The sequence below is a fragment of the Chanos chanos genome, chromosome 4 (assembly GCF_902362185.1).
Source record: "Chanos chanos chromosome 4, fChaCha1.1, whole genome shotgun sequence".
Lineage (NCBI taxonomy): Eukaryota > Metazoa > Chordata > Actinopteri > Gonorynchiformes > Chanidae > Chanos > Chanos chanos.
In genome coordinates, this window is record NC_044498.1 from 11243580 (window position 1) to 11270064 (window position 26485).

At 41.3% G+C, this 26485-nt stretch overlaps 4 protein-coding genes across 4 annotated transcripts; 3 read left to right on the forward strand and 1 right to left on the reverse strand.

The window, feature by feature from the left end:
- The first annotated feature begins 5809 nt into the window (after nucleotides 1-5809).
- Nucleotides 5810-9744, forward strand: LOC115809737 (GDP-L-fucose synthase-like). Its single transcript, XM_030771524.1, has 10 exons — nucleotides 5810-5846; nucleotides 6580-6728; nucleotides 7078-7192; nucleotides 7387-7515; nucleotides 7640-7713; nucleotides 7968-8101; nucleotides 8468-8599; nucleotides 8836-8915; nucleotides 9324-9423; nucleotides 9560-9744. Exons 2-10 carry the CDS (start codon nucleotides 6580-6582, stop codon nucleotides 9613-9615), a joined length of 969 nt encoding a protein of 322 aa, XP_030627384.1. The 5' UTR covers nucleotides 5810-5846; the 3' UTR covers nucleotides 9616-9744.
- A 1422-nt stretch (nucleotides 9745-11166) lies between these two features.
- pycr3 (pyrroline-5-carboxylate reductase 3) lies at nucleotides 11167-14306 on the forward strand. Its single transcript, XM_030771367.1, has 7 exons — nucleotides 11167-11257; nucleotides 11907-12000; nucleotides 12207-12271; nucleotides 12592-12771; nucleotides 12866-13078; nucleotides 13402-13494; nucleotides 13604-14306. The coding sequence occupies exons 2-7, from the start codon at nucleotides 11913-11915 to the stop codon at nucleotides 13784-13786; spliced, it is 822 nt and encodes a 273-aa protein (XP_030627227.1). The 5' UTR covers nucleotides 11167-11257; nucleotides 11907-11912; the 3' UTR covers nucleotides 13787-14306.
- Nucleotides 14307-14710: 404 nt separating this feature from the next.
- eef1db (eukaryotic translation elongation factor 1 delta b (guanine nucleotide exchange protein)) lies at nucleotides 14711-21575 on the forward strand. The gene is made up of 8 exons (XM_030771368.1): nucleotides 14711-14770; nucleotides 18671-18797; nucleotides 18989-19060; nucleotides 20322-20406; nucleotides 20575-20666; nucleotides 20778-20996; nucleotides 21145-21339; nucleotides 21447-21575. The coding sequence occupies exons 2-8, from the start codon at nucleotides 18672-18674 to the stop codon at nucleotides 21483-21485; spliced, it is 828 nt and encodes a 275-aa protein (XP_030627228.1). The 5' UTR covers nucleotides 14711-14770; nucleotide 18671; the 3' UTR covers nucleotides 21486-21575.
- Nucleotides 21576-21804: 229 nt separating this feature from the next.
- On the reverse strand, nucleotides 21805-24403 carry LOC115809354 (E3 ubiquitin-protein ligase TRIM11). The gene is made up of 7 exons (XM_030770957.1): nucleotides 24071-24403; nucleotides 23709-23777; nucleotides 23233-23415; nucleotides 22790-22934; nucleotides 22638-22676; nucleotides 22497-22553; nucleotides 21805-22358 (listed from the first exon to the last, which is right to left on the reverse strand). Exons 1-7 carry the CDS (start codon nucleotides 24401-24403, stop codon nucleotides 21805-21807), a joined length of 1380 nt encoding a protein of 459 aa, XP_030626817.1.
- Nucleotides 24404-26485: the final 2082 nt, after the last annotated feature.

The window sequence follows — 26485 nt, forward strand, 5'->3', positions numbered from 1 at the left end:
GTGTTCCGAGCGCTGAGCTATAAATAGAGTTTTTCGGAATTACTGTAATTGCACTGGGCTCAGGTTCTGAAATCAAGTTATGGTCACAGCTAAGTGATAGTAATATTAAGTCTAATATCCACAAAGAAACCATTAACCAGAATTTCCATATACCATTGGCACAACAGTGCAAAACATTTTTCACATTTAAAAAATGTCAACTTTTCCCAAAATGTAATGATCAACCATCTCTTCGTCGCTCACTTCACATACAGCTGCAGAAAAATGATGAGAACATTTAAAAATGACTGAATTACAATGACTTATCCTATTAAAATTCGTTGTTTTAAAATTATGTTTCAGAATGCCAAAACTATTTTTCTTCTGTTGTGTGTGAAATTTGAGAAATCCTGATACTTAGCATGTGAACTTCTTTTGTTTGTTTGTTCTCATTATTTTAATTTCATTATTTTTTAATGAAGTCATTTCATTTGATATCATTTTATAAAACATACTGAATAAAGCAAGGTAAGGTGATACGTTTTCTACATCATTTAGATGAAAGTGCCACATTTAAATGAAAATGTAATACATTTTCAAATGAATGAATTCTTTAAATAGAAATAAAAAAATAAAGTAGTCTACTGGGATTTCTAATACCACTGAACAATCACCTAGTAAAAAGCAAACATTCACAGATAAATGGCACCATCTGCTGTTATTAATGTATAATGGCATTAAAAAGTCAGATTCTCAAATGTAAGACAGCCCCACTTTTCAGATGTAATTTCTGAAATAGAAAAAAAAAAACTCACATTCAGTTGTGGCAGTCAAAAGGTGGCAGGCGAAGTGATACAAACTGATCGTACCTAAGCAGCCATGCCATTTGGACACTGAACAATGTGTTCATTTCCCAGTTAGGACTTGACATGTAATAATGTGATGATCTACAAAAAATTGGTTAAAATATCTGCTTTCTTTTGTGTGGTCTTTGCCTTGTGATGTCCATTGGAACAAAATGTCATTAACACATTGGTGTTTAAGCCTGTTCTTCAGTATAGCACCTCAAAGTGGCCAAATTTCACTAAACGTGGTGTATGCCACCCAGGCCTCATGGTAAGCATGTGTACCGAGTTTTATGCCAATGGACAAAAGCATTGCAAAGATATGGCCACTCTTCCTTTATGGCGCCTTCGTGGGCAAATTTGTGGGTACATATTGTTCAACCTGGCAACTATCCTTTAACAACTCTTAAAGACAATGGTCCAAAGAGGTAATACACAAACCTCCTTGCGCCATAACTCTAGGAGGAGATGGTTAAATGTGTTTTTGACAAAATCAAAGATGGATGAAACACAAAATGGCTGACGTAGAGGTTTCATACGTTCCCAGTTAGGATCCTTAACTTTGATGAAGCACAAGAAATTTAGGTGAAATATCTGCTTTCGTGTCGGAGTAATGGGGATTTAAATGGGGTTTTTTAGTGGCATAGCACCTCCAAGTGGCCAAATTTCATGAAACTTGACATGTACCCGGTATTCCTAATACCAACAAAGTGCACCAATTTTGGCATCACTCCAACAATACTGCTGAGATGTGACTCACTTCCTGTTTTGGCACCTTTCACCATCAAATTTCACTTGATGGCTGTGTCTGCATTGACCAATCACAATTCCTTTGACAGCTTTTGGTCAGAACCCTCTCTTGATAATTCATGCAAAATATGATGGTTAAACGATCTAGGACTAGTTCGCAAAAGTAGGTTTCTCAAAAAACTTGTAAAATGAATATATTCAATTCCACAGGTATACTGTGGACGTGATCCTTTTCAAACTGATAGAAAAAAATGAGAAATGAAGACAAGGCCACAGAGCGAGTCAAAAGCTACATGAGGATGTCAGCACTCTCAGATAAGGGCGGAAAAAGCTGTAATAACGGTAATGGTGTTGACGGGCTCAACACCGCGATACACCTCCTAATACCCCAGTATGGCGCTGATGCAGTCATTGTTGCAGCCCTAGTCACATATTCTGTGTTCAAGCCTTCGTAGATGATTTAAATAAATTTTACTTGGGAAAAGTATTTCTCAGTTCATAGGTTGTGGCAGTTTTATTTTCACTCATTGTTCTTAGATGTTACACACCAACGTGCTCCCTTTTGAAAAACGTAAAAGCATGGGACAGTGGTTACTTCACAGAGGAACAGAGGAACTGTAAAATGCTATTCAGGAGTGAAATCTTGCCTTCTCTGTAAGAATTCAAAAGTAGCACCAGTAGTTCATGTTTTCAGTACCTGAAGAATGAAACTAAAATGAAAATGTTATGTGGTATTTCATAATTCCTCCAAATTTGAAAGACAAATTTGGGGTTTGCTTCCTCAATAAATAAAGATGGACTATAATGTACTTCAAGATAAAGCAACTACGCTCAGTACTTTCAGTCAGCATGTACCTTCTGACCTGTATGCAGTGCTTTCCAAAACATGAAATAAATCAGCTGGTCCTGATGGTCCTTATCTTTTGGAAACTGCTGTGAAGATCACTCCTGAACCATTAATTTGGATATTTTAATCTGACAGCAGACAACAGCAAGATTCTAGTATGGAGATGGGCACAAGTTATTCCATTAGAGAGGGATCCTCCATCGAACATTTTACAGGCCCATATAAAAACATTTTGTTTTTCTTGCAGAGAACTAAAAGTGGCTAGTTAAAGGGCTGGCTGGGGCAGCTGACAAGAATGGACAGTTAGGAGGTTCAGGTGCTGCTGCAGGACCTGGGACTGGAACCTCGACAGTGACAGGAACAGGGGCTGGAGCATTGACCTCGGAGCCAACAGGGACAGGGATTGGAGCAGGAGCCTCTTAGGCAATGGGGACAGAACCAGGTACAGTCTCTGGTCCTACAGACTCTGCAAACGACATCAAGGGCTTGGTACCCAGAACAGAAACTGGAGTCCCATTAATGCCAGATGTCATGAAAGGATCTGCAGAAGTGGCAGCAGATGCTGAGGACAAGGACTGGGATCAGAGTCTTAGAGAGAACCAGAACAGGAACTGGAGCAGGAGCCTCTGAGGCAACGGCTGCAGGAACAGAGATTGGAAGAGAACACCCAGATTCGGCCGGTGCCTCTCTGTCAACAGGAATAGGACCATGGAGCCCAGAGGCGGCCTGTACCTCTGCAGTGACAGGAACAGTAACAGGTGGTTATGATGTACCATCTGTGGAGACACTTGACTTGGTAAATCTTAATGTGTTTGAGAATGCTTTTCTCTGTAACTATTTAATTAATAAATTAATACATAACTATTTAATTAATACATTACATTAACATGCAATCCATCTTCCCTCCTCTTTCACTTAATTCCTTGGTTCAGGAAACAATCATATACTTTCTACTGCAATTCCTTGTAAGTTTCCTCAAGTTTACTGAATTCAGTGCTCCAGGAGCATCATCAGCCAGAAGACCTGAATTCATAGAAAGTTCCATGACAACTCTTCAAATATCATTACATGTATTGCTAGTGAGGAGACATTGTAGATTATTTCTGTGCCAGTTTTAGTAGGACTGTGCTAATAATGCAGAGAATTAAGAGAGAATTCAGAGTGACTAACTGGATCCCACTGCAAGATAACACATCTTTAATTGAATAATGTCCTAATTATGTTAATACAACAGTAGTTTGAGAATTACTTTAAAGAAGAATCCAAAGTGTCCATCTAGATAGCTTAATGTCTAGCTTCCTATACAAAATGCTGTTCTACGGGGCTCTATATTGGAACCTTTTTTCTTTTTATTTTAGCAGTAGGTATGGTTACATGCACACATTTTTTTCGTTTGGAATGACATCATTCCAACTCATGATTCTGAATGTACATTTTACATAAAAGCGATTGGATAGTTTGTGATTGAGGTTTTGGCTCTCAAGCTGCAGAGAGCTGAGGATGTTGTGCCTCTGCTCAGAAGCTGAACTTAAGGTGGCAAGTTCTTCCCTCCCTTCAGATCCCACTCCTTCTGCCACATATCTGCGTCTTCTGGTGGGCTCCAACACAGCCTCATCCATAATATCTCCTACTGCCAGGCACCACAACCATGACTCGATCAGCTCATCAGTGGGCATGGTTTTTGATTGACATTTTGGGCAGAAGTAACAAAAATTGCTTGCTGTAAACGATAAGCAGAAGTAACAAAAATTGCTTGCTGTAAATGACCGATGTCAGTCGAGCACGTTATCAAAGCAACACTATTTCAAATAAAATGTCAGTTAAGCTTATCAAATCAACTGACAATATCTATTTTTCAGTTCACATACATGTTTACCCTTCTATTTTGCCATTCACATGCATTTTCATCACCTCCATTATTATCAATTAATTTTTGTTACTACTTTTTGTTACTTCCTCATATTGTTTACGCTGATTACACTATTATGTATAAGTGGGACACTAATTGCAAATCGCATTTAATGCTGTACATAGGAATTCAGGCTTGTACTATACGCCGATAAAGTTAATTTCAAGGTCTTTCCAACCTCTGAGAAGTATCTGCAGGATTAGACAAGACAGGCAAAGCAGCGACCAGCTGAGAGAGGGCCAGTATCTTAGCTCTGTCCTCGATGACAACTTGTCTTTTAAAGATCGTATCCGGTCAGTGATCAAATTCATATGAATGGATATGACTGGGCACTGAATGTGCGCTCTCCATTATCCGAGGCACTTATAGGTGTTACATTTCCTAATGGGATGTTCTCTTCAACCCTTTAGATGACACTAGGGGAAAAAAAGGACATGTAACTAAGCCATTACATCATATCCTTACCTTTATTACTGACTAGTCTTATCTTTTCCTTGTTCAACTATGATCTTAAGAGCCTAGATTCCTTCTGGTCATTAGTCTGCTTACTGTTGCCTGTCCTTATCTTGTACCTGACTTTTCAGCTTGTACAGATATACTTAATTTGTCTTCTCAGTTTATCACTCTGCTGACTTTGACTTCACTTTGAGTCACATCCTTTAGTTGCCCACCTTTTTTTGCTCTCCCATTTTCATCATCTCATTCATGTGGAGGAGATGAGACAGTTGAAGGGAATGCACAAGGTTAAACCTTCCTCCATTAAAAATCATTATCAGGCATTAGCTTGGGCCTTTAATTGACTTGCTTGGGCATGTGGTATCTTCTCCCAAGTTATTGATTCTTACAGTGTAGACATAGGAAGAGATACATGTTTTTGTTCACATAACATTTTGTGCTACAGAAGCCATTGTATATAGACATTTGATAGTTAGATAGATAGATAGATAGATAGATAGATAGATAGATAGATAGATAGATAGATAGATAGATAGATAGATAGATAGATAGATAGATAGATAGATAGATAGATAGATAGATAGATAGATAGATAGATAGATAGATAGATAGATAGATAGATAGATGTTCGACTATGTTCTATATAGATATTGTAGATACAAGTTCAGGCATCTCTGTCTGCCTTGGTAACTGTGTCTCACATTTATGCTTTCTTTTGTTCTATCTTGTCTAGACGGAGGGAGTGGATGCAATGCTGCATGTGTTGGTGACAGGAGGCAGCAGTCCGCTTGGTAGAGCAATGCAGCAAGTGGGGATGGAGGTGGTGCGTTCAAAAGCCAGTACTGAACTCTGGGAGAGCTAAAATGGTTGTTTTTCACATCATGGTTTCTATTTCAGTTCATTTTCTGAACTGCCTTGAATGCACATCACTGAAACCTAAGACGCAATAAAACTCCACCCCAGCAGGGGCCGCAAAATTTCCGGCCGCACTATCTTGCGGACCAGAAAATAATTCGAGGAGAGAGGAAATTTTCATTGTGATGACAACTTGTTCGAACAGGTAGGTCTGCCGGTGTAAATACTTTTAAAAGCAGCCAGTTAGTCTTATTTTAGACTTCTGTGAGCCTTAACTTCTGTGAGCCTTCATGTTTTTGAATGCGCCTGAAAATTAATTTTGAATAACTTGGTTGCACTGCTTTAACTGAACTTGTCCAGACTATCACCTACACGGGGTGAAATCATACAGTGGCACTGACAGTTCCTTGCCTCCAGGATCCAGAGATTCTATCGCCCATAAACTTGGAATATCGATTAACTATGATGCGAAGGGATGTAGCAGTACGAGCGGTGTCTAAATTGCTAAGTGGGGAGGGCGAAGTCATTCTATAGATCTTTGTTGTAACCAGTAGCGTGTGTTAATAGATCTTTGTTCCAAAATTAATATTCGGATTAGTTTTCCACTTCCGTGTGACGTGGCATGTTTAACATATGTCCAAATCAGACACTCTCTCTCTCATCTCATACCCTCTTACATGTAAGGGAAAGTGTCATAGTTTACACGCTCGCTATAATGAAATATAGTAATCTTATTAAAGGCACTTATAGTCTAGCTTGCTGACAGTGGAGCAGGTGCAGAATTCTATACCTGTTTGCTTATGAATTTCACAAGGGTTATGGATGTCTTATATTGTGTAAATATATTGTTAGGTACAGATATTGTAGAATTTCAGGCGTCTTTCTACCAAGATACTTGTCTCTTAAACTTTCACTTTACCTCCCTCTCTCTTGTGTAGATGGAAGGAGTGGACAGCAAGATGCGTGTATTGGTAACAGGAGGCAGTGGGCTGGTTGGCAAAGCAATAGAGAGAGTGGTGAAGGAAGAGGGTGGAGCAAGAGAAGGGGAGGAATGGATTTTCCTCTCCTCTAAAGATGCCAACCTCATGTGAGAATCTCTGTCTGTTTCTCATATACACATTTATACATCTCATTTATCTGAAGATCATATTTAAAGAACTTACATGGCTGGTTGGAAGTGAAAAAATGAGCATTTTAACATTGAAAAAATGAACATTTTTTTTTTAAAGCTGATTCATGTAAATAAATAAACTGTGAGTATGCTGTCAGTTTGTGCCGTGTGAAATCAAGAACATCTGTGCTTTGTTTAGGTCTCAGGCCTCAGTCATTTGAGGAAGCACTTGCTGTGTCCCAGTCAGAGTAGCATGGTTGAATCTAAATGACACACTTGCCGTTGCCAGGGCATCAGTTATAATGTGTTGTTATGATTTGTCAAGGGATGCGGCAGAGACAAAGGCGCTCTTTCAGAAGCATCGTCCGACACATGTCATTCATCTAGCTGCCCTGGTGGGCGGGCTCTTCAAAAACATGAGACAAAATCTTGACTTCTGGGTAACTTATACACCGATAAACATACACGCACACAACACACACAAGCAGTCCATGGAAACACACTCTTCAAACCAGTTTGATTTCTGAAAGAGTTTAAGTTGTTTGTTTAGGAAACAACATATGTAGTTTTAATTTCGTTGTATAATTGTATTGCATCTGTAATGATAGTGTATGTTTTCTGTATACTTTTTCAGAGAAATAATTTGTACATCAATGATAACGTGCTTCAGACAGCTCATGAGTTTGGGGTGGTCAAGGTCGTCTCCTGTCTGTCAACCTGCATTTTTCCTGACAAAACCACCTACCCCATTGATGAGACTATGGTATACACACTATACATACAGCTGCTACATACAAGGTGAATTTTATGTACACACATGCACACTCACTTACTCACTTTCTCTTTCTCTCTCTCTCTCTCTCCCTCTCTCTCTCCCCCTCTCTTAGATCCATAATGGTCCACCTCATGAGTCCAACTTTGGATATGCCTATGCAAAGCGGATGATTGATGTTCACAACAGGTTCAGTCTGTTTTCCCTGTTTTCTGTGTGGATCAAACTGTGTATTGTCTAAGTGCGATTTTTGTATATGGTTTTGTAATACATGTGAAAACATTGTATACATATATTGGATTTGCTAGTTTGTCATAGCTGAGTGCCTCACTGGGATATGTGTCTCTGTGTAAGTATGGGACATTTAATGTTTAATGTATATTAAGTGTCATGGCAATGTTAAAATTCTGTGTGTGTGTGTGTGTGTGTGTGTGTGTGTGTAGGGCATGTTTTGAGCAGTATGGGCGGCGGTACACAGCTGTGATCCCTACTAATGTGTTCGGTCCTCATGACAACTTCAACATTGAAGATGGACATGTATTGCCTGGACTTATGCACAAGACTTATATTGCTCAGAGTAATATACACACACACTTACAAATAAGACACACACAATATTGAAAAAGTGGACTCTCGTACACATCACTGACAGAGAATAAGAAAGAGACATGTCCAAGTTAAATAATCTCATATAAGCAGCTATATAGAGTCAGGTGAAGCATTTTCATGCCTGTCCATTCTTCCTCATGGCAAGAGTTTCATAACATTACTACCCCTGTTGTGGATGAGAAATTGGATGTACCAGCTACTGCTTGAGTTCTAAGTCAAACAGATCAGTCTTGTTTCCTTCTGCTACATTAGCAAACAAAAACATTCACATATGGTAGCAATATGGTGTATTCGTTAATATAATTGTCCTCTCCCTTGTGTGTGTATGTTTCAGAGGAGGGTAAAGCATTACATGTTTGGGGTTCTGGTACCCCATTGCGACAGTTCATCTACTCATTGGATTTGGCTCGTCTCTTTATCTGGGTACTGAGAGAATACGATGAGGTGGAGCCAATTATACTATCAGGTATTCACAACACAGTTCGTACATAAACAGTTGTATACTGGACTCACAGTACTGGAGAAAGCAGCAGGAGCATTCAAAGAGTAACGCAGAAGAATTTCAGAAGAGTGAATCATAGCAGTTATCATTATATGCGTGATTTAAAAAAAAAAAAGATGTTTCAAATAAATGGATGTTTCTGTTGTTCTGTGAACGATGATGGTTCTTTTTCTTTATTTCCTTCCCTGTCTTTGTCTCAGTCGGTGAGGAGGATGAAGTGTCCATTAAGCAGGCTGCTGAGGCTGTGGTCAATGCATTTGGGTTCAAAGGCCAAGTGGTTGTATCCTTTTTTCAGCTGAACAAATACTCTACACAGGAAACAGTATCTGCTCATTTTGAGACCCGCAAATTAACAAGACAGAAACCTCTCAGAGTTTTCAGGAGGCTGAAAGTTTCACAGCTGGGCTGGGTTTCGGATGACTTCTGATGTTTTGTTTTTGGATTTTAGCCGAATGAAACACTAGTTCAGTGAACTCTTAACATGTAGCAAGGATCGTTTTGAAGAATCAGAGCATTATACCATCACTAATATTGAATATAGTAGAATAAAGTGGAACGGTTTGTGCATCCCTCTGTGAAACACACCCGTACACTCATGCTACAAATAGATAGCTTGTTTCTCACATCAGGTACATGAACTAGGTGTTTTTCAGAATTTTTAGAAGTTGATCTTGACTTCCTAACTCAGTTTGACACCAGCAAAGCTGATGGGCAGTTTAAGAAAACGGCCAGCAATGCTAAACTGCGTAAATACCTCCCAGACTTTAAATTCACACCTTTTGACAAAGGTATGTTCACAGCTACAAAAAAAAAGAGATGAAAAGATGAGTCTCCATCACCCAAATTCTCATACGATCATACAAACACATTCATATGTAACCATGCAAACTACGTACTCTTAACATTCTCATTCTCTCTCCTTAGCCATTAAAGAAACTTGTGACTGGTTTGTGGCCAACTATGACATTGCCCGCAAATGAAGAGTGATCACCAAACTCACTGAAGGAGGATTAGCAGTCAGTTATAGTTGGTCAAAGGATCACCCCACTGTAAATGGCACTGTCAATGTATGAGGTCATGTGTTTTGGATTGGTCTGTCTAACATGACTGAATTGACCAATTAGATACTGATTCTGGTTGCCTCAACCCATATATTACATAATCCAAATATAATCAGAAGCAATATTTTGAAAAAAAAATTATTCTGTGGTAACTGGTGGTGTGGGGCTTTTTCTCCCTGTTTAGTTCTTCTGTTATCTCAGTTGGTCTTTTTTAAAAATCCTGTGAGAGCAAGCCATCCATCCAAGAGCTTTCACTCCGAACCTTCTGTTAGTAACCATGCACTCCATTAAGATGTACTGAATGCCTTCCCTCTCAGCTGTGCCCATTTCTAAGGTTGTTACTAGCATTCAGATCCACAGCCCACAAGTGTTGCCTGACCGTTCTATCACATGATACCAATTTTCAGACCAGCCTGCAATAAGTCTGTCTCCTGTCCCTACACACTTGAAAACATTTTGGTTGTCTGTGTGAAATGGTACCTATCACGATACGACCAGAACATAGACAGTATGCAGTTAGTAGGTTCATATGTGCTCGGCTGTGTAATTCATGGCAAACAAATAGAACAAACGTGACTCTTCTGTTGTATTTTGAATGTTAAATGTCGGTCTGAGGAAGGCCAATGATGGAGGATATGTTCTTGATGTGTAATTTTTGATCACAGTTCTACTAGTGTGGAATATTTCTGGGAAATTCACTTAGTAATTGTTTTTATTATTTGAATTTTACATCAGGCGTTTGAAGATGAATCGTCAATGGGCCTGACATAACGATTTATCTCTGAGGGTAATGCAGTTTAAATGCAATCTGTTTTATGTACTTTAACTTAATAATTGCACAAATCAATGAGTGAAGAATATACTGTTTTCCTTGTGTTTTTTTTTTTTTTTTTATATGTATTTGGTTTTGTTTCCTCTGGTTTCTATAAGATTAGATTCTTTTAAATGCCTTCAACTTACTGATTTTTTTTTTTCCATGGTTGGGTCAAATAAAATCCTTGTACACCACGTTTTCCTCATGACCTCTTGATTTACAATTCTTCAACACACACACACACACACACCTCTTTCACTACGCACAGCCCTCCAAATTAATTCCACTTCTGTTCAGACTGAATTTCAGCAAGGGTGACCCAACCAGTTGGGAAAAGTGCATTCATATCTGAACTGAATACATTTGTACCACATAAATGTCCTGGGAGACTATAACAACGCAACAACGTATTGTCACCTTGCACCCCTCTAGGGCATCAGATGTTCCTACTGTCATGGCCAGCGTGGTTACAAGAGTATGTCCGTAGTTTCGCTTCATGTTAGTGTTGCTGTGGGCCGTTACTCCACATAACAATAATTATAGCAGTTTGGTTATTTCGTTTAACACGTTACTCTAACGGCCCTTATTTCAAATGGATTGAGAAATCCCGGGTTCTGTTGCTGTCGGCCCACTGCAAACACGTGTGCTTTCGGCAGCTTCCTGTAGCTGAAAACACATTGAGCAAGGGACGTTAAAAACAACAATGTTTAAGTGACACTTCGAGGAGGACCACACCTTTCATTCAAGGTAATGACTGTACCTTTTGGGAAACTGGTCTCGCCGCATGGTCAGGGCTGTTAGACAATGAGACAGTGCCGTCAGATATTGCAAGTTAAAAGATGATTCCACGTGGCACAATCATTGTGATAACTGTTGCTGATTCGTTTTGAGTTGGTGCAGCTGTATTTCATGTTTTACTGTTTTTTCGCGCAAGTTACTCAAGAGGCAACACCAGTTTGGGCACCAGATTGAAGCACCCGACCGATGCTCCATTTGCGAAAGAGCAAGTGGATTTTCTTTCTACCAAAGCCTCTATGGCTTTATCTTACTATTCTCTCTGATCCTGAATTCATCTAACCTAAAACCTGGGCTGGCCCTGGTGTTTCTCAGTATAGTACTACTTGTATGAACTGAGGGGCGGAGTTAGAAAACTGCCATAATAAAGACAGTGGTCGGATACCTGAGTAGCTAACTGGGCATGTTTATTTTAGTGCAATAAAAAAGACGCGATAGAAAGGCTTTGAAACTGATGAAGCTAGAGGTCCATGTCATGGCCAACGGTCTCTTTTTTTATAATGTCTTTAAAGGCCTTTTTGTTTACTCGGAGGAAATGAATGGTTCTAACAGGTTCTCTCAAATCTTACCTGATCATATCATATTCTGATCTTTTACACAGATCACAATGACTTCAGAATTGTCACAGTTGAAGATCGGGTTCATTGGCGCGGGGAACATGGCGTTTGGGATAGCACAGGGCATCCTTTTGTCAGGTGAGTGTCATAAAGGCTAACCAAGTCTGAACAGCTAACTGTCAGCAGGGACTATGGCTGCTCCTTGACAGCTGCCACTATAACAATAGAGCTGGACTAACAGTTGCTGAAATGGCACCTTCATCGTGTGCTAAGGACTTGAAAACTTTTTTAAGTGCTTTACAACTGCTAATGTTCTACTTGGGTTTCTTTGTCTTGCATTATAGGTGAAGTTTCCCCCACTAACGTCATAGTGAGTGCACCATCCAATAACCACCTCCCCCGCTTTCAGGTACTAAAACTATGATGGTGTGGTGAAACTTGTTGTGGGGTAAGAGTGGCTGATGTATGGATATAGTTAACACAACTGTGTAGTCCTCACTCACTCGCTCATTATCTAAGCTGCTTATCCTAATTAGCGTCATGAGGGGTGCTGGAGCCTATCGCAGCGCTCATAGGGCGAAAGGCGGGGAAACACCATGGACAGGTCGCCAGTGTGTAGTCCTCTGTAGGCTTTAATAACTATTCAAATACAGTATTCCAAAATCCCAGGCATTTCGGATAAGGGATGCTCATCCTGTAGTTTTAATGACTGAGTGAATATCTTCACAGGAAATGGAGCTGTCAGTCACACATTCGAATGTGGAAGTGGTCAGTTTCTCCCGTCTGGTCTTCCTGGCAGTCAAACCACACTTCATCCCTACAGTTTTAAAAGAAATAGCAAGTTCTGTTACTCATGACCATATCATCGTCTCTATGGCAGCAGGTGTTACCCTTGCAACACTGGAAGCGGTAAGAGACTTTCAAACATGCGAAGTTTGGACTATTGTTCTTGATTGTCACATAGTACTTCTGCATCCTCATGTCTCTCCTTGTGTCTCTCCAGTTGCTGCCTGCCGGAGCGTGTGTGTTGCGTATGATGCCAAACCTTCCCTGTGTGCTCCAGGAAGGAGCCCTGCTTCTGGCCCGTGGATCAGGGGCTGGACAGGAAGCTGGTTTGTTGCTTAAGAACCTGCTCTCTCCATGTGGGTTGGTGGAGGAAGGTCCTGAGCCCTGGATTGATGCGCATACAGGCCTGAGTGGCAGTGGAGTGGCTTTTGTAAGTTCAAGTATATAGTCTGTATAAACTTGGTACGGATGTTAATAGATAAAGATAAACTGACAGATCATACTGCACATTTATCATTGTTATGGCAGAACTCAAGTCACAAAATGTTCTCAGGCTACCCAATCAGTTGTTACTGTCTCTAATATCTCTCCAGTGCTGTAAGATGATAAGAAAGTAAAGTGGAAAGGAACAAGGGCTTAGTTTGGATTTCGGTGTATAGTTTGATATTGTGCTGCTGTTTCTGTTAAAGTGTTGTCTCGATGTGACTGCTTTTGGCTTTGTAGATAACAGACTGTGCTGTGGTGGGTTGGTAGGTTTATTTATTCGCAGAGGCCCTGGCTGAAGGTGCAGTGAAGATGGGAATGCCTAGCTCACTGGCTCATCGCATTGCTGCACAGACTATACTGGTGAGTACACTGAACTATCAGTATCGCTATTAACTGAGAACCATTATATCTGTTATTTCTACAGGTGTAGCTGACAGCTTTTGATTGATTTGAGTTCCTATAACGGCAGGGTGCTGGTCGGTTGTTGCGCGACGCTGGGAAGCACCCAGCAGAGCTGCGGGCGGAGGTGTGTACGCCCGGGGGGACAACGATATTTGGGCTGCATGCTCTGGAGAAACGTGGGTTCAGAGCAGCGGCTATGGAAGCTGTTGAAGCAGCCACTGAGAGAGCAAGAGAACTTGGACGCAAGTAGAGAGAAAGACAAAGGAGAAGGACAAAGACAAGTGGAGTGAAAGAGAGAGGCCTGATGATCTGCTGATGGTCATTATTAGAATAAAGAGCATTATGATTTTGTAATTAAATATATGTTAGAGGTAACAATTTTATCTAAACTATTTCAGACTGTATTGTAAATATGGTGTATTGTACATATGTCACACACACATGATTGTAATATTTCAGTATCATGGATATCATGACTAATATTTTTATATAAGTCTCACCATCTGGGAACAACACATCAAAGCAGAGTTGGCACGTTTACACTGTCTGGAGGCTGTTCGAAAAGGCACGCAAATCACAGAGCAAGTAATTACACAGACACGTAGAAACATTTTGTGTCAGCCTCACATTTTCTCTCCTTTTTGCTTCATTTTGTCATGTCCAGGCATTCAGGAGTTATTCATTCATTCATTCATTCGTTCATTCAGTGTCTTGGAATAACGAAGTCTCACATTTGCTTAAACCCTTGAAATAAACGAATTTGAATACGCCACATTTGTCTAGAGTATTTGCTGTGTCTTTTTCATTACCACCTGGAAAGATAGGAGAACAACATAAAGAAATCCACATTTTAATTGCGCCACAGAAAAGGGAAGCCCACCAATTATTAATTGTATGACGCCGATCTTGCGCGCAGTCGTGCGAGATAGAGGACCTACCAATTCTGTAAGGGTGGATGTCTTCGATTAAGGAAATGTGACTATGGAAAAAAAGCAACAAAATAGTTCATAACTATACAATGATAATTGTGTTATATTGTATACGTTAGGGTTTAGTTGAATAACGCGCCGTTTTGTCTCAAGGGTTTACACACTTCTCGACGTTCCTCTTCTCCCCCCCTAAAGTTATGAGTGAATAGTTGCTTCTTCCTTGCTAGGATCCTTTCTGCTGTGAGTGCGGCGTTAGGCTTACACGCACACTCTTGGTCCCAGAAATCACCCAAAAACACAGAGAAGTGAGTATTTATCCATTTGGTCAGCGAGTCAAATATATTTACTAAATAATTGTTATTTTTGCTATGTTATGTGCTTTTATCGTCCATTTATAGTGATCAGAGGCAGGGGGTTTTCTTGGCCAAGGGGGTGCCATATGTGTGATCTCGAAGCCTGTCAAATAGTCGGTCAATTGGCCCGCTAACAATAGCCTAATTGAACATTGTAGTCCTTAAAAAAAGTCGGCTTTATTTTGTTTAGTACGCGATAAGCGTAGTTGTAAATCATGGTAAAGAACATGGATAGTATGAGAACTTTATTTTCTGTTTTGCCGTATTGGGATGGAGTGTATAATTCATAATTTAACGTACATTAAAATTATTGAATTGAATGCGGATTGTGCTCACGAAATGCCACGAGTTTAATGTCATCTGAATTAATGCTGCTGCGAAACACTTTTGCTTTAAATCAGATTTCCTGATAAGCTGCCGGCTACTGACTCGTATAATAAAGGCAAGCCGATTACGCAGCCAAGTCGATTTCTGTTTTAGCAGTTTTAATCACTTAGATATCCATACTCTGATTAAGAGTTTTTCCCAAGGATTTAACTCATTACTGTTCACTTATTACTAGAAATCCTCCGGCCAATACACCGTGAAATGTCTTGCTTTAATGGGCCTTTTCTGAGAACATGAATGGCAAAGTTACTGTGTCTTGGCAGACACTGAACGTGCCGTTATGTCTGGGAAATCATACGCATTTTAGGAACTCTTACAAGGCAAATGACGCACGTGTCTCTGCACATGTTCGCTCCTGCAGAAGTGTGTTTCAAAACGCAATATATGTACTGTTCCAAAGAAATCGTGAGCTTTTGCCGCTTGTTTAACGCACCATTGAATTCGTATGGTAGTTTTCTGGTTGTGTGTCAAAGCTTAGGAGAGCTTCACTCGGGTCGAGGAGGGAAACGAGAGCAGTTTAAGGAAGAGAATTCTTTGTGACCATAATGAGAATTTTACACGTGGTGATGTGGAGCAATACTTCTGAACTCTAGCTCCTGTGAACCAACAGAAGGCACATGTCCTTTCAAAATCCGTAGTATCTAACAAACGTAACGTCCCGTCTTCCTGAAGTAACATATGGATTTGTAATAATAATTTCTTAAAGCTGTGGGCCTGGGTAGCTTTCTGTGTTTCCAGTCATAACGTGGATATTTTTCAACCTTGTCCTAAGGCATATCTGCCGGGATGCAGCTGGACAACCTCTCATGGGCTTACTGCACCTGATATATTACCTACCCATCACAAATCCATTGTTTGACTTACAAAGATGTAGGATATATGTGCAGGGTCAGAAAAAAGACACAGTCCTTTTGAACCCAATGTCTCAGGTGATATAACTTTATTGTTCTGAGTTGGGTTTTGGTATATAATTAGTACTGCAGAGCTGTACAGTGGTTTACTCAAGCTTCTCTAAGCTTAAGATGAAAACTGTAGTTGTCTGGGTTGTTCCATGTGGCTGACCAGTGAAATAGATTGAGTTGTGTTCACACACCTTGTTCAGTCACATTGACACTTGCTACAGAAGGTGAGTTGTGTAAAACATGGTGCATGTAGATGATTTGCATGCTGAATGCATGGACGGTAGAACTTCTGTTGCATCGCAAGATGTGTGTCTTTAAGTATTTGAGCATCCATGTGTATTCCCGTGTGTGTTCTCTTTTCTCTGTTTAAGCATTCCACATTTTTTCCTATTTCCATCCCTGTCATGTTCTCTTCAGCTCTCTGTTCCTCTGTCCTGTTATCTCTGACTGGTCTGGGAGGTCATAACACTCATTATTCCAGTACGGAAAGAATATATTTAAGAGAGTTGTAATGAACTCACATCATCGTCATCATCATCGTCATCAACATCATCATGGTTACAGTTTCTTTTTTTTTCTTTTTTTTTTTTTCCGTGCAAACGTTCTTCATCATTTGGCCTTAAGTGTGTAAATGCATGCTTAAACTCTTAATCCTGTTTCTCAGTCTCTCTTCATTCACTCTGATGTCCTTTGTTACTAATATTGCAGTCCCTGTTACTCTGCTTTTCCTTTCTCTCTTGCCTTCTTTCTGTGTGTGCTGGCATAAGACGATGCCTCAGAGAAACCTGCCCTCTGGAATGGATCAGCCTATGCCTGCTGAAAGCCACTTGGACTGTACCAGTGAGGAGAATAGAGAGGGGTGTTCGTTCCAGGATTCATCAAGCATAGTCATGCTGGGCCTACGGGCAGAGTGCACCGGGGTTTGGTTTGAACATACTTTGTATGAGCAGGCAGAGAGCTCTTACTACATCAGACTACAGGGGAGAGAGAACGGAACCGCCTCCAGCGCAAGCTCTGCTTTTCTAACCTGCCACCACGATGCCCAGGACGCGTGTCACCATGTGGTTCAGTCAGTCTGGGTGAACAAACCCAGCTTTGACCAAGCCGAACGACGCTTTGTGGAGCAGTCGCCACAACGGCCAATCTCCATGGATATCCCGATGCCCCTCCCACTGCAGAACAGGGGCCCCACCCCAGAGACACCTTGCGACGAGGGCTACCTGTCACTCACACCAACACCGCCTTCCACTGCTGTGCGCTCAGTCAATGGTTTGCCCAGACTTCCAGTTCACATGCTGGGGGTGTGGCTTCAGAAACCTTTGTACGATAGAGTAGAGGCATTGTTCTATCAGAATCTCTGTAGCCAGGCCACACCCCTTGACAACCTCCATAGTAACATTGGGGAGGAGAGGGTCGCTGAGGAAGTAATAGACTGTATCTCCGAGGAAGCAGAGCCTGATGTTATAAAGCCGCAGGAACCGGAAAAAGACGAAGATGAAGACTTCAGTGAGGATGGAAGAGAAATGGCCTTGCACTATTTCCTGCATCCAGACAGTGAGAGAGTATGGCTAGACCGCATTCGCTATGTGGAGGCAGAGACACGTTACTACGAAAGGGCATCGACAAAGGCCACGCGACCCACTCCCACAGTCCATTGCAGCCCATCAGTGAAGGAGTATGAGTCAGTACTGAGGCTCAGATACACACACTTACAAATACTGTTAACCTGATACATTAGCAATATTTTCACAGACATTCAGAACTTTTCAGTACGTATGTTCAGTACATAATACAGTAGTTATTTACATATGCAGTGTGGATATGAAATTCTTTGCTCTTTAGCCCCTTATTTGCTTCTTTTGTCTTCTTTCAAGTTTCCTTTCATTTTGTCTAACTGGAATATTGACATGATTTCTCAAAGGGTTGTTTTTCTTTTGTTGTTGTTGATTTTTTTTTTTTTTCGTGCTTTGTTTATTTCTATTTGTGTTTTACGTCGCTTGTCAAATGATCTTGTGACACTTCTGTTGCGCACTTGCCTCCCAGACGTGTGTGTGTGTGTGTGTGTGTGCATGTGCATGTGTGGTGTGTCTTTGTACACTTCTAGACAGTTACACATAAACGTTCATGTTAAATGTGATCATGGGGAAATTGAATACAGCTAAGTTACATAGAGGACTGAAGTTGTGTAGGTTAGACATGTTCACATAAATGGAGTTAAGTTGCTTAGAGCAGAGTGTGCCAGCTGTGCTCCTTTAAGCCTCATTAGTTCCTTTCCTGCTCTAAAATACTACTTCACTTGATTGATCAAGGGTTTTGATTATCTAAAGAGCTGAATCTCATGTGTTAGAGCAGGAAGAGACCTAAAGTGTACAGAGATATGTACCTCCGAAAAGCAGGACTAGAAAACAGTGGCTGAGAGAGAGAGAGACTATCCTGAACACACTGATACCAGTTAAGAAGTGAGCTAAGAGGGTTTACACACACTCTGTAAAGTAAAATAGTAACATTAATAAAACCAAAATGTCTCTGTCTCTGCCCCTCCCCCCCCCCCTTCCCCCACTAGCATGACTGGAGTAGATTATTTGGCTCAGGAGAAGATCTGGTTTGATAAGTCGCGCTACGATGAGGCCGAGAGGCGGTTCTATGAGAGGATGAATGGTCCCACCTCAGCTCCAACATTTACCACACAGGTATGCACACGTACACATGCCTTTCTCATGCCTGCACAGAGACATCAATGCATCATCTCTCTCCATACACACAGATATAGGACTTACACAGATACTCAAATATACATTACAGTATGCACACTGTCCTCACCTGTGTGTATGCACATTTGGTGTGTGTGTGTTGATCTCTCCCTCTCTTTCTCTCTCTCTAGGACTCAGGAGCCAACAGTATTCTGCAGGATATTGCCAGAGCGCGGGAAAATATCCAGAAATCTCTTGCAGGAGTAGGTGACGCACACAGACACTCACGCACTCTGACGCCTCCAATGCTCATTTCTGTCCTTTTTTTTTTTTTATGCCTGTTCTTTAGTATGTGTGATTTTGAGAAACACACTGCTTCTTCCTCACTCCTCCTTTGTCTTCTTTAGCTCCTTCCATTTCCTTTGATTTCTTTACTCGCTCTTTATCTTACTGCTTTATCTTCATTACTCCTTTCTCTCTCAGTTGAAGACATCGCTGCAACCCAGTAGAAGCCCCGTTCATGTTTCCCAATACCCCTTCAACTCCTCACTGTCTGTAAGTGTGTGTTTATGTGTGCGCGTGCGTATGCTTGTGTGTGTGTGTGTGTGTGTGTGTCTGGCTGTCTCCACATTCTCTGCTCCCATAAAATAAACCCCTCCACATGCAGTATTAGGGTAAGTCATGTTTGGCTGTGTGCAGGTGTGTATAGGTGAGAGAAACGCTGTCTTGTCTGTTCCCCTCTCCACTGCATGCTTATTTTTGATTAGCTGTTAGTATTACAGCACTTACGGTGTGGTGGTTGGAGTCTCACACAAAACACAGCATCTGAAGCAACTTCGGTGTGTGTGACAGTTATTCAGATTCTCTTTCATTGTCTTAACTGGTCAGTTCACATTCTAGCCACTCTGTTCTTGAGTGTAGCAGTGCAGTTTGAACAGCATATCGCTACAGTTCAAACATTCAGGTTGGTTATTTTATATAAGGACGACCTGAAATGACCTATGGAACTGCTACACCTCCTACCTACCAACTGCGTCACATCGACCAGTAAAGCTCATCCTGGCGTGTGTTCTTTATTTATGAAATGTAAGAAGCTCTGTAAACATACCTGCCTATATGACTTATAAAGAACCATGAAATGAACTATGTCGGTAGAACCTATTAATTCATCATAGTGTAGTCTTGCACCTCTATACTGTGGACCTTTCCATGTTTACAAACAGATGCTATGTGCTTGTGTGGGCTCCTGACTGTCTTCTGTAAGCTCATTCATGTTGTGTGGAAGGGATGAATTGTATTTACTTGATACATTTACTGATGGGATGGTGTTGTTTGTGGATCCATGGGAACATTTGTGGGTTTGGACCTATGACTCCTCCTTCTTTTCCCAGCATGCACTGAAGCCATTATATTCTGCTGTGGGCACCTGCGTTGCCCAAGTGGTCTGGTGTCATAGAGTCTAATAGTCTTGTCAGGTACAACAGTTTTTTGGGGGTTTTTTTAATACTGCTCTTGTGTATTTAGACTGCAGTACCCAGTTCTGTGGATACTGGAGAACTTATAACGCGCATGAAGAACCTGGAGGTGGAGAATCAGAATCTACACAAAGGTGTGTAATAAAGCATGTTTGTCTGCTGTTCTGTGGGCTTCAGGCACAGGATGCGTGTGACTCCTACAACGAAGATCAGCGTTCACAGTCTTAGAGTTTGGTGAAAGTTGTCACTGCTACAAGTCTGACATTTCCTATGTCTTTGTTTCTCTGTCTGACTGTCTGCAGTGGTGGAGGAGTTACGCACTGCACTGTCAAAGTTAGAGGGTAGAGTGGCTGTTCTAGAGAAGAGACCAGCAGCAGTAGTCAACGCAGCACCTGTGAACGTGAGTTAAGCACAAGTATATCCAGTTATGCATGTGTATACACACACATAGTTGTGCACTTCAAATTGAGTTTTCCTTTTAACATTTCCACTCCCTCCCTCGCAGACCGCCCCTCAGAAAACCCCAGTTGTGACAACAGATAACGGAAATGAAGAGACTGATGATGATGATGACGACGATGACCTGGACCTTTTTGGCAGTGATGATGAGGAAGATGAGGACGCTAAGAGACTCAAAGAGCAGAGGGTCAAGGAGTATGCCGAGAGGAAGGCGAAGAAACCCGCCCTCATCGCCAAATCCTCAATCTTACTGGACGTCAAGCCTGTACGTCATCCAAGCACTTGAGCACACTCAGTAGAATCAGTGCTTTCAGCTATAGAATTCTCAGGAAACTCCTGTGTCTCAAGTCACTTGCTTTTATTCATCAAAGCGTTTTTTTTTTCCCCTCTTTCTCTTATTTTCTCTCCATCAGTGGGACGATGAGACTGACATGAGCAAGTTAGAAGAGTGTGTTCGATCAGTCCAAGCAGATGGCTTAGTATGGGGCTCATCTAAACTGGTTCCTGTTGGTTACGGGATCAAGAAGCTGCAGATTCAGTGCGTGGTCGAGGACGACAAGGTGGGAACGGACATGTTGGAAGAGGAGATCACGAAGTTTGAAGACTACGTGAGTAAAGGCTACAAATACTTGGCTTCAAATACTATTGAAAGTACATCTGTGTTTCCTGTATGTATTTTTATAGTGATCTAATATGATGTTTTTTTGTGTTGCAGGTTCAGAGCGTGGACGTAGCAGCTTTTAACAAGATTTAACAGACAGAAACACACACACTCTAATACACAATAACACTCCCCGTTTTTGCTGCTGATCATGTAATGGTTAACAATAAAGAGTTTCAGAGCACCCTCAGTCTGCCTTTAAACATGTGTCTTTGATACATAGTCAAACACACACACACACACTTATACCCTCTAGACACTGAATTACTCAGGTATGAAACTTTGCAGCCATTCAGACAAAGAAACAGAGATGTTGCACATGATTTAAGACCAGTTTTATTGGAATCCATATAGAGAATAAGTTCTACTAGTACTTGTTTCAGTTAATGATCAACACAAAACATTCTCTAGTTTATTCTCTTTTCACTTTCAATGTGACATTGGAGCAGGTGTCAATCCACACAGCAAAATACAGTGGCTGGTTGAATTGTGTATTTATGCTGTGCAGGAGTGTTAAAGTGGGTGGAGTCTGCATGTCATTTACACTATAGAAGGCCAGAAGCCCCGCCCCATGATCTAGGTACACACCAATCCGACCTACTCCTCCATGTGGGGCAGACACTGTAACTGAGGTAGTCTGGTTGTCATGACAATAAACATACTTGGACCCAATGCAACGGATGCTCCAGGATTGGCTGTTTCGTCCAAGTCCGCAGTCGTTACCCCAACCCTTCCTGCCCATAGTCCCGTAAGCAACCCCCATGTCGACCTGCTTACCCACCCACTTTACTTCCCAGTAGCAACGACCAGTTAGCGGCTGTCGTGCCAGCGCTTGCCCCCAGCAATCAAAACGCTCAGGGTGGTTACGGTACGGTTGAACTTGGCCACGATGGAGAGACCGGTCCCCATCAGACAGGATCAGCTCCTGGTGAACCGACAGTGGCTCTATTGTCAGCTCCACCCAGTCTGATATACACACACACACATACAAAAAGAGGTGGCAGTGGATTGATCAGTTAGTTATAGACTGATTATAAATACTACAAACTAGTTTTGTGTAAGAGAGCATGATTGGTTGTGTACTGGCATGTGAATTATACTCACATTTTAAATGCTCCTCTCTAGTTCCAGGTTGGGGTCCATGGGAAACTTGGAGAGTTCCTGTACAAATAAAATGAAGACTAATATTATAATAATATATAATAATATAGCGAGTAAAATATACAAGTCCACAGTCTTTCTTACCAGACTTCTGTACAGGATCAAACACACACACCTGATGCACTGTGAAGGGAGAGAGGCGCAAACCCATTATAATATTACGATAAAGTGTGTTATGTAATTTCTGATCTATGTGTGTTTTCTCGGTCTATGTGTTAATGGCATATGTACGTTACCTGTATGTACAAGGACGTTGTACATCTTGCTCCAGTCTTTCTCCAGTTTTGGCTGTAATTTCTTCATGACTGAACCAACCTCACTAAAAGAGATAGTTGAGTTTACAGGAGAACCAGCTGACATCTCACACCCTTGCCATGTGCCCTGTAACACCAAAACAGGAGAATAGTGAACAAGCAAAGTTTGCGTGTGTTTGTGTTTTGAATATGACAGTCTGTATCTTACTTCTGAATCACCAACGATTTTTTTTTCTAGTTTTTTGCTGTGCATATGAAAATTGTTGTGGATATCTTACTTCTTGTCTCTATTCCATTGTCATCTAGTAATGTAATGCTATGTGAGAGAAAAGGAGTGCCTATTACTCTCATAACGTTTGCGCAGAAGTCTGTGGGCATGAGGAACATGGGCTGCTCCTGCAATTACGCATGTATCAGTCTGTCACCTGTGCATGAGTCAGTTGGTGGACTTCTTGCTCCAGTTTCTGAAGCTGTTCCTCTGCGAGCATGTTCTGGTGCTCCCTCTGATTCTGGATCAGATTTTGCACCTTCTCACCACAACATTGTATCCACTCTGACAGCGCTGAGAACAGTTCAGCCCGGTCCCTTTCTATGGCATTCGCGCTCCTCTGAGAGAGAGAAAAAAAAGAGAACAAAGATATTCATTCTTCTAACGAACGAGGCAGACAAGTTCCCAGGCATGCTGACTGGTGCTGGGTTGTTTTTTTTTTTGTTTGTTTGTTTGTTTTTTTTAAATAATGTGACTCAAAGAATTGTGCATTAATTCTGGGAAAGATATGCTGAGTTCCATAGTTAACAACAGCCTGTACAAGCCACGTTAGAATGCTTTAGAAGTGACACACCCAAAATGTCCCTTTCTGACATAACAGTGATAGCTCCTCCCTCTTGATTGTGCACTCACATTAAAAGTCTGAAGGGCGAGTCTGAGTTCCTGCTGCTGCAGCTGCTTCTGCTGGATCATCAGCAACCTCTGAGAGAAACAGACAGTGAGAGCAAAAACACAGTTCCCCTGGGAGGTGTCGCTTGGAACAAAATTCAGTTTGAGACTTTCCTATTACATTACAAGATCTGTTAAAAACCAAAGTACACAGACTCCCAAAAAGCTGTCCTGCCAGTGTGCAGAAAACGCCCCTGGGAGAAGTTACTTATCAGTACTGATACAGGGCCAGCTGCCCTTTATCCAATCATAAATAAAAAATATTATAAAACATCAGGTTATTCAAACTAGCAAGAGGAGGGCATAGAAATGCTTGAGGCCCTGACCTGTGTCTCATGATGGTCAATCACAAAGGAGGGGAACTGGAAACTGTATTCTGGTGGAGCAGGAGGAGCAGAGGGATGGGTCTCCGCGAGTCCCACTCTACTCAGCTTCTCCAGCATGGAGGACAAGAGTGTGTTCTTGGAGAGAGGAGGTCGTTTGGGGAAGGTCTGTCTGCACTGGGGGCAGTTGTATGTACCCTTGCCGCATTGCTGGTCCCAGTAATTGCCAATGCAGCGCATGCAGTAACTGTGACCGCATGGTAGAGTGGACGGATTGGAGAATGTGTCCAAACAAATGCTGCAGCTCAAATCCTCATTCAGTGATGAAGATGCCATCCCTTGAGTGAGTGAGTGAGAGAGAGAGAGAGAGAGAGAGAGAGAGAGAGATTGGGGTATGCATAACACAGGTCCACCAACATTAAATACTCTAAGACGTATTCACGTTCCAATGCCCCCTCAAACCTAGCTATTCGTGAGGTAAGACCTGAGTTAGCTACCTCTAACCTCGATTACGGTGACGCCTCTATCAACACCAATTCTACCGCGGAAAATGCGAACAAAATTTCAGGCCTCCACATTAAGTCGGACGTACGCACAGACTACAGACTGGGTTTAACCTAAGCACGTTTATCAATAAGCACATTAACAACAAAATCAGAAATCAGTCAGAAAAATCGACAAACATTGTGAACCCAAAAATGTCACTAAATTAATGTTAAGCATTCGGCTCACTTCCAAACTCATCAGTAATGGTCCTCTACCTGACGGAACTTTTTCTGTTGTTGTTGTTAGTGGTGGTGGTGTTTTTTTTTGTTTTGTTTTTTGCTGTTGTTGATTTAACACAATCGGTATCACACATGTACGCATCGACACGCCAACGGGTGGCGACAGTTTTGAACAGCTGACTGCTCTCCCGAGTAAGAAATACTATAGCCTACACATTACAAATATAAAGGTTTACAATGATAACCTCGGCACAAGGATTTTGATCTTCACACATTCTGGGTCCCGGAAACATAGGACTAAAGTTCCGGTTTTCCTGTCTGGAAATCTGCAGTGGGCGTGGAAGAAGTGGAAAAGTGTTTTGTTTTGTTGTTGTTGTTTGGTTTGTTTGTTTTTTGATACTAAACTCAGCGGCGGCACGTAATGCCACCGGCTATGTCCATGGTTGGTATTCTGCCTCTCTCGGAAGTCGCTTTGGATAAAACCGTCAACTAAATGAGTAAATGTAAATGGAAGCGCGGTAACTGGGGAATGCAAAGCAATGGATAATGCCTGAGGAGTTTCTGTAGCGTATTTTTATACCAGCACATCAAAATGTTTTCGTTACTTCAATCGTTTTATCTAAATGTGGCAGACGTCTATGGAATTGTAATTGCTTGTTGTATGCTAGTTTTGACGTTCACTGTTTTTATTCCATGATCTATCTAACTGATCTATTACAGTCTTACAATATAATAATAAATTGACTTTTGTTTTTAATAGTAGAAAGTTTGAATGTGTCTTGTTTTGGTCGTGATTTATTTTTCATATCGTCATAACCTTTCTTAATCTAATTGTTCCTGTAACAGCAATAAACTGCTATTATTGTATGGACTGAACAATTATTGTTGAGGTCAAAAGGTCCTAAAAAGGTATATATCAGTGTTAGATTAATAACTTAAAATAATGCTCGTCTCCTCTTCGTTTCTGAGTGACTGACTCTTGTTCCCATCATCTGTCCCGGGGCAGCATCACTCTATCGTCATCAGAAAAACCTAGACACGGATTTCTATTCTAATTTTCAAAGGCTAACGGGTCAGTAGTTATTATCACCATCATATGTTTAGCACCGTGCAAAACGATAGATGAAAACGACGTAAAATGTACTCTAGTGCATGTAAAACACGAAACGCTGTAGTTAACGTTGGCTCGAGCGTTCCTTCACGCTTACTACTTCACGCACTGGAATCATTTCCCACTTAATGCGCCTTTCTGTAAAAAGATAGGTTCCCTAAATGGGAAGTACACAATTACCGAACAGGATGTGGAATCGGTGGTGGGGTCAACCCTCAGAAAGATCGCTCAAGAAAAAGAGTTTAGACCACTGTTTCACGAGAGACCTGTGTGCAACGAGAGGTACCCGTTTTTTTCAGGTGAATAATTTAACGAGTGTTTTGCATGAGAGCTTTTGGTGTCCTTCTCAATTGGAAACTTCCCCCAGCTGGGTGCTTGTTTATAGAACAGTTTACAGGGCTTTTAATGCGAACTCTCAGAACCTTTTGGTGTCTTTTCGTGGTGAGTAGTCCGTTATACACAGTAACCTAAAACGTATTTACATAATGCAGCTCAAAGAAAACAAAAAGAAAGAAAAAAAGAAAGCAGGAAAGAGAAAAAACACTGCGTACTTTTGCATGATTGTGATATTCAATTAACAAG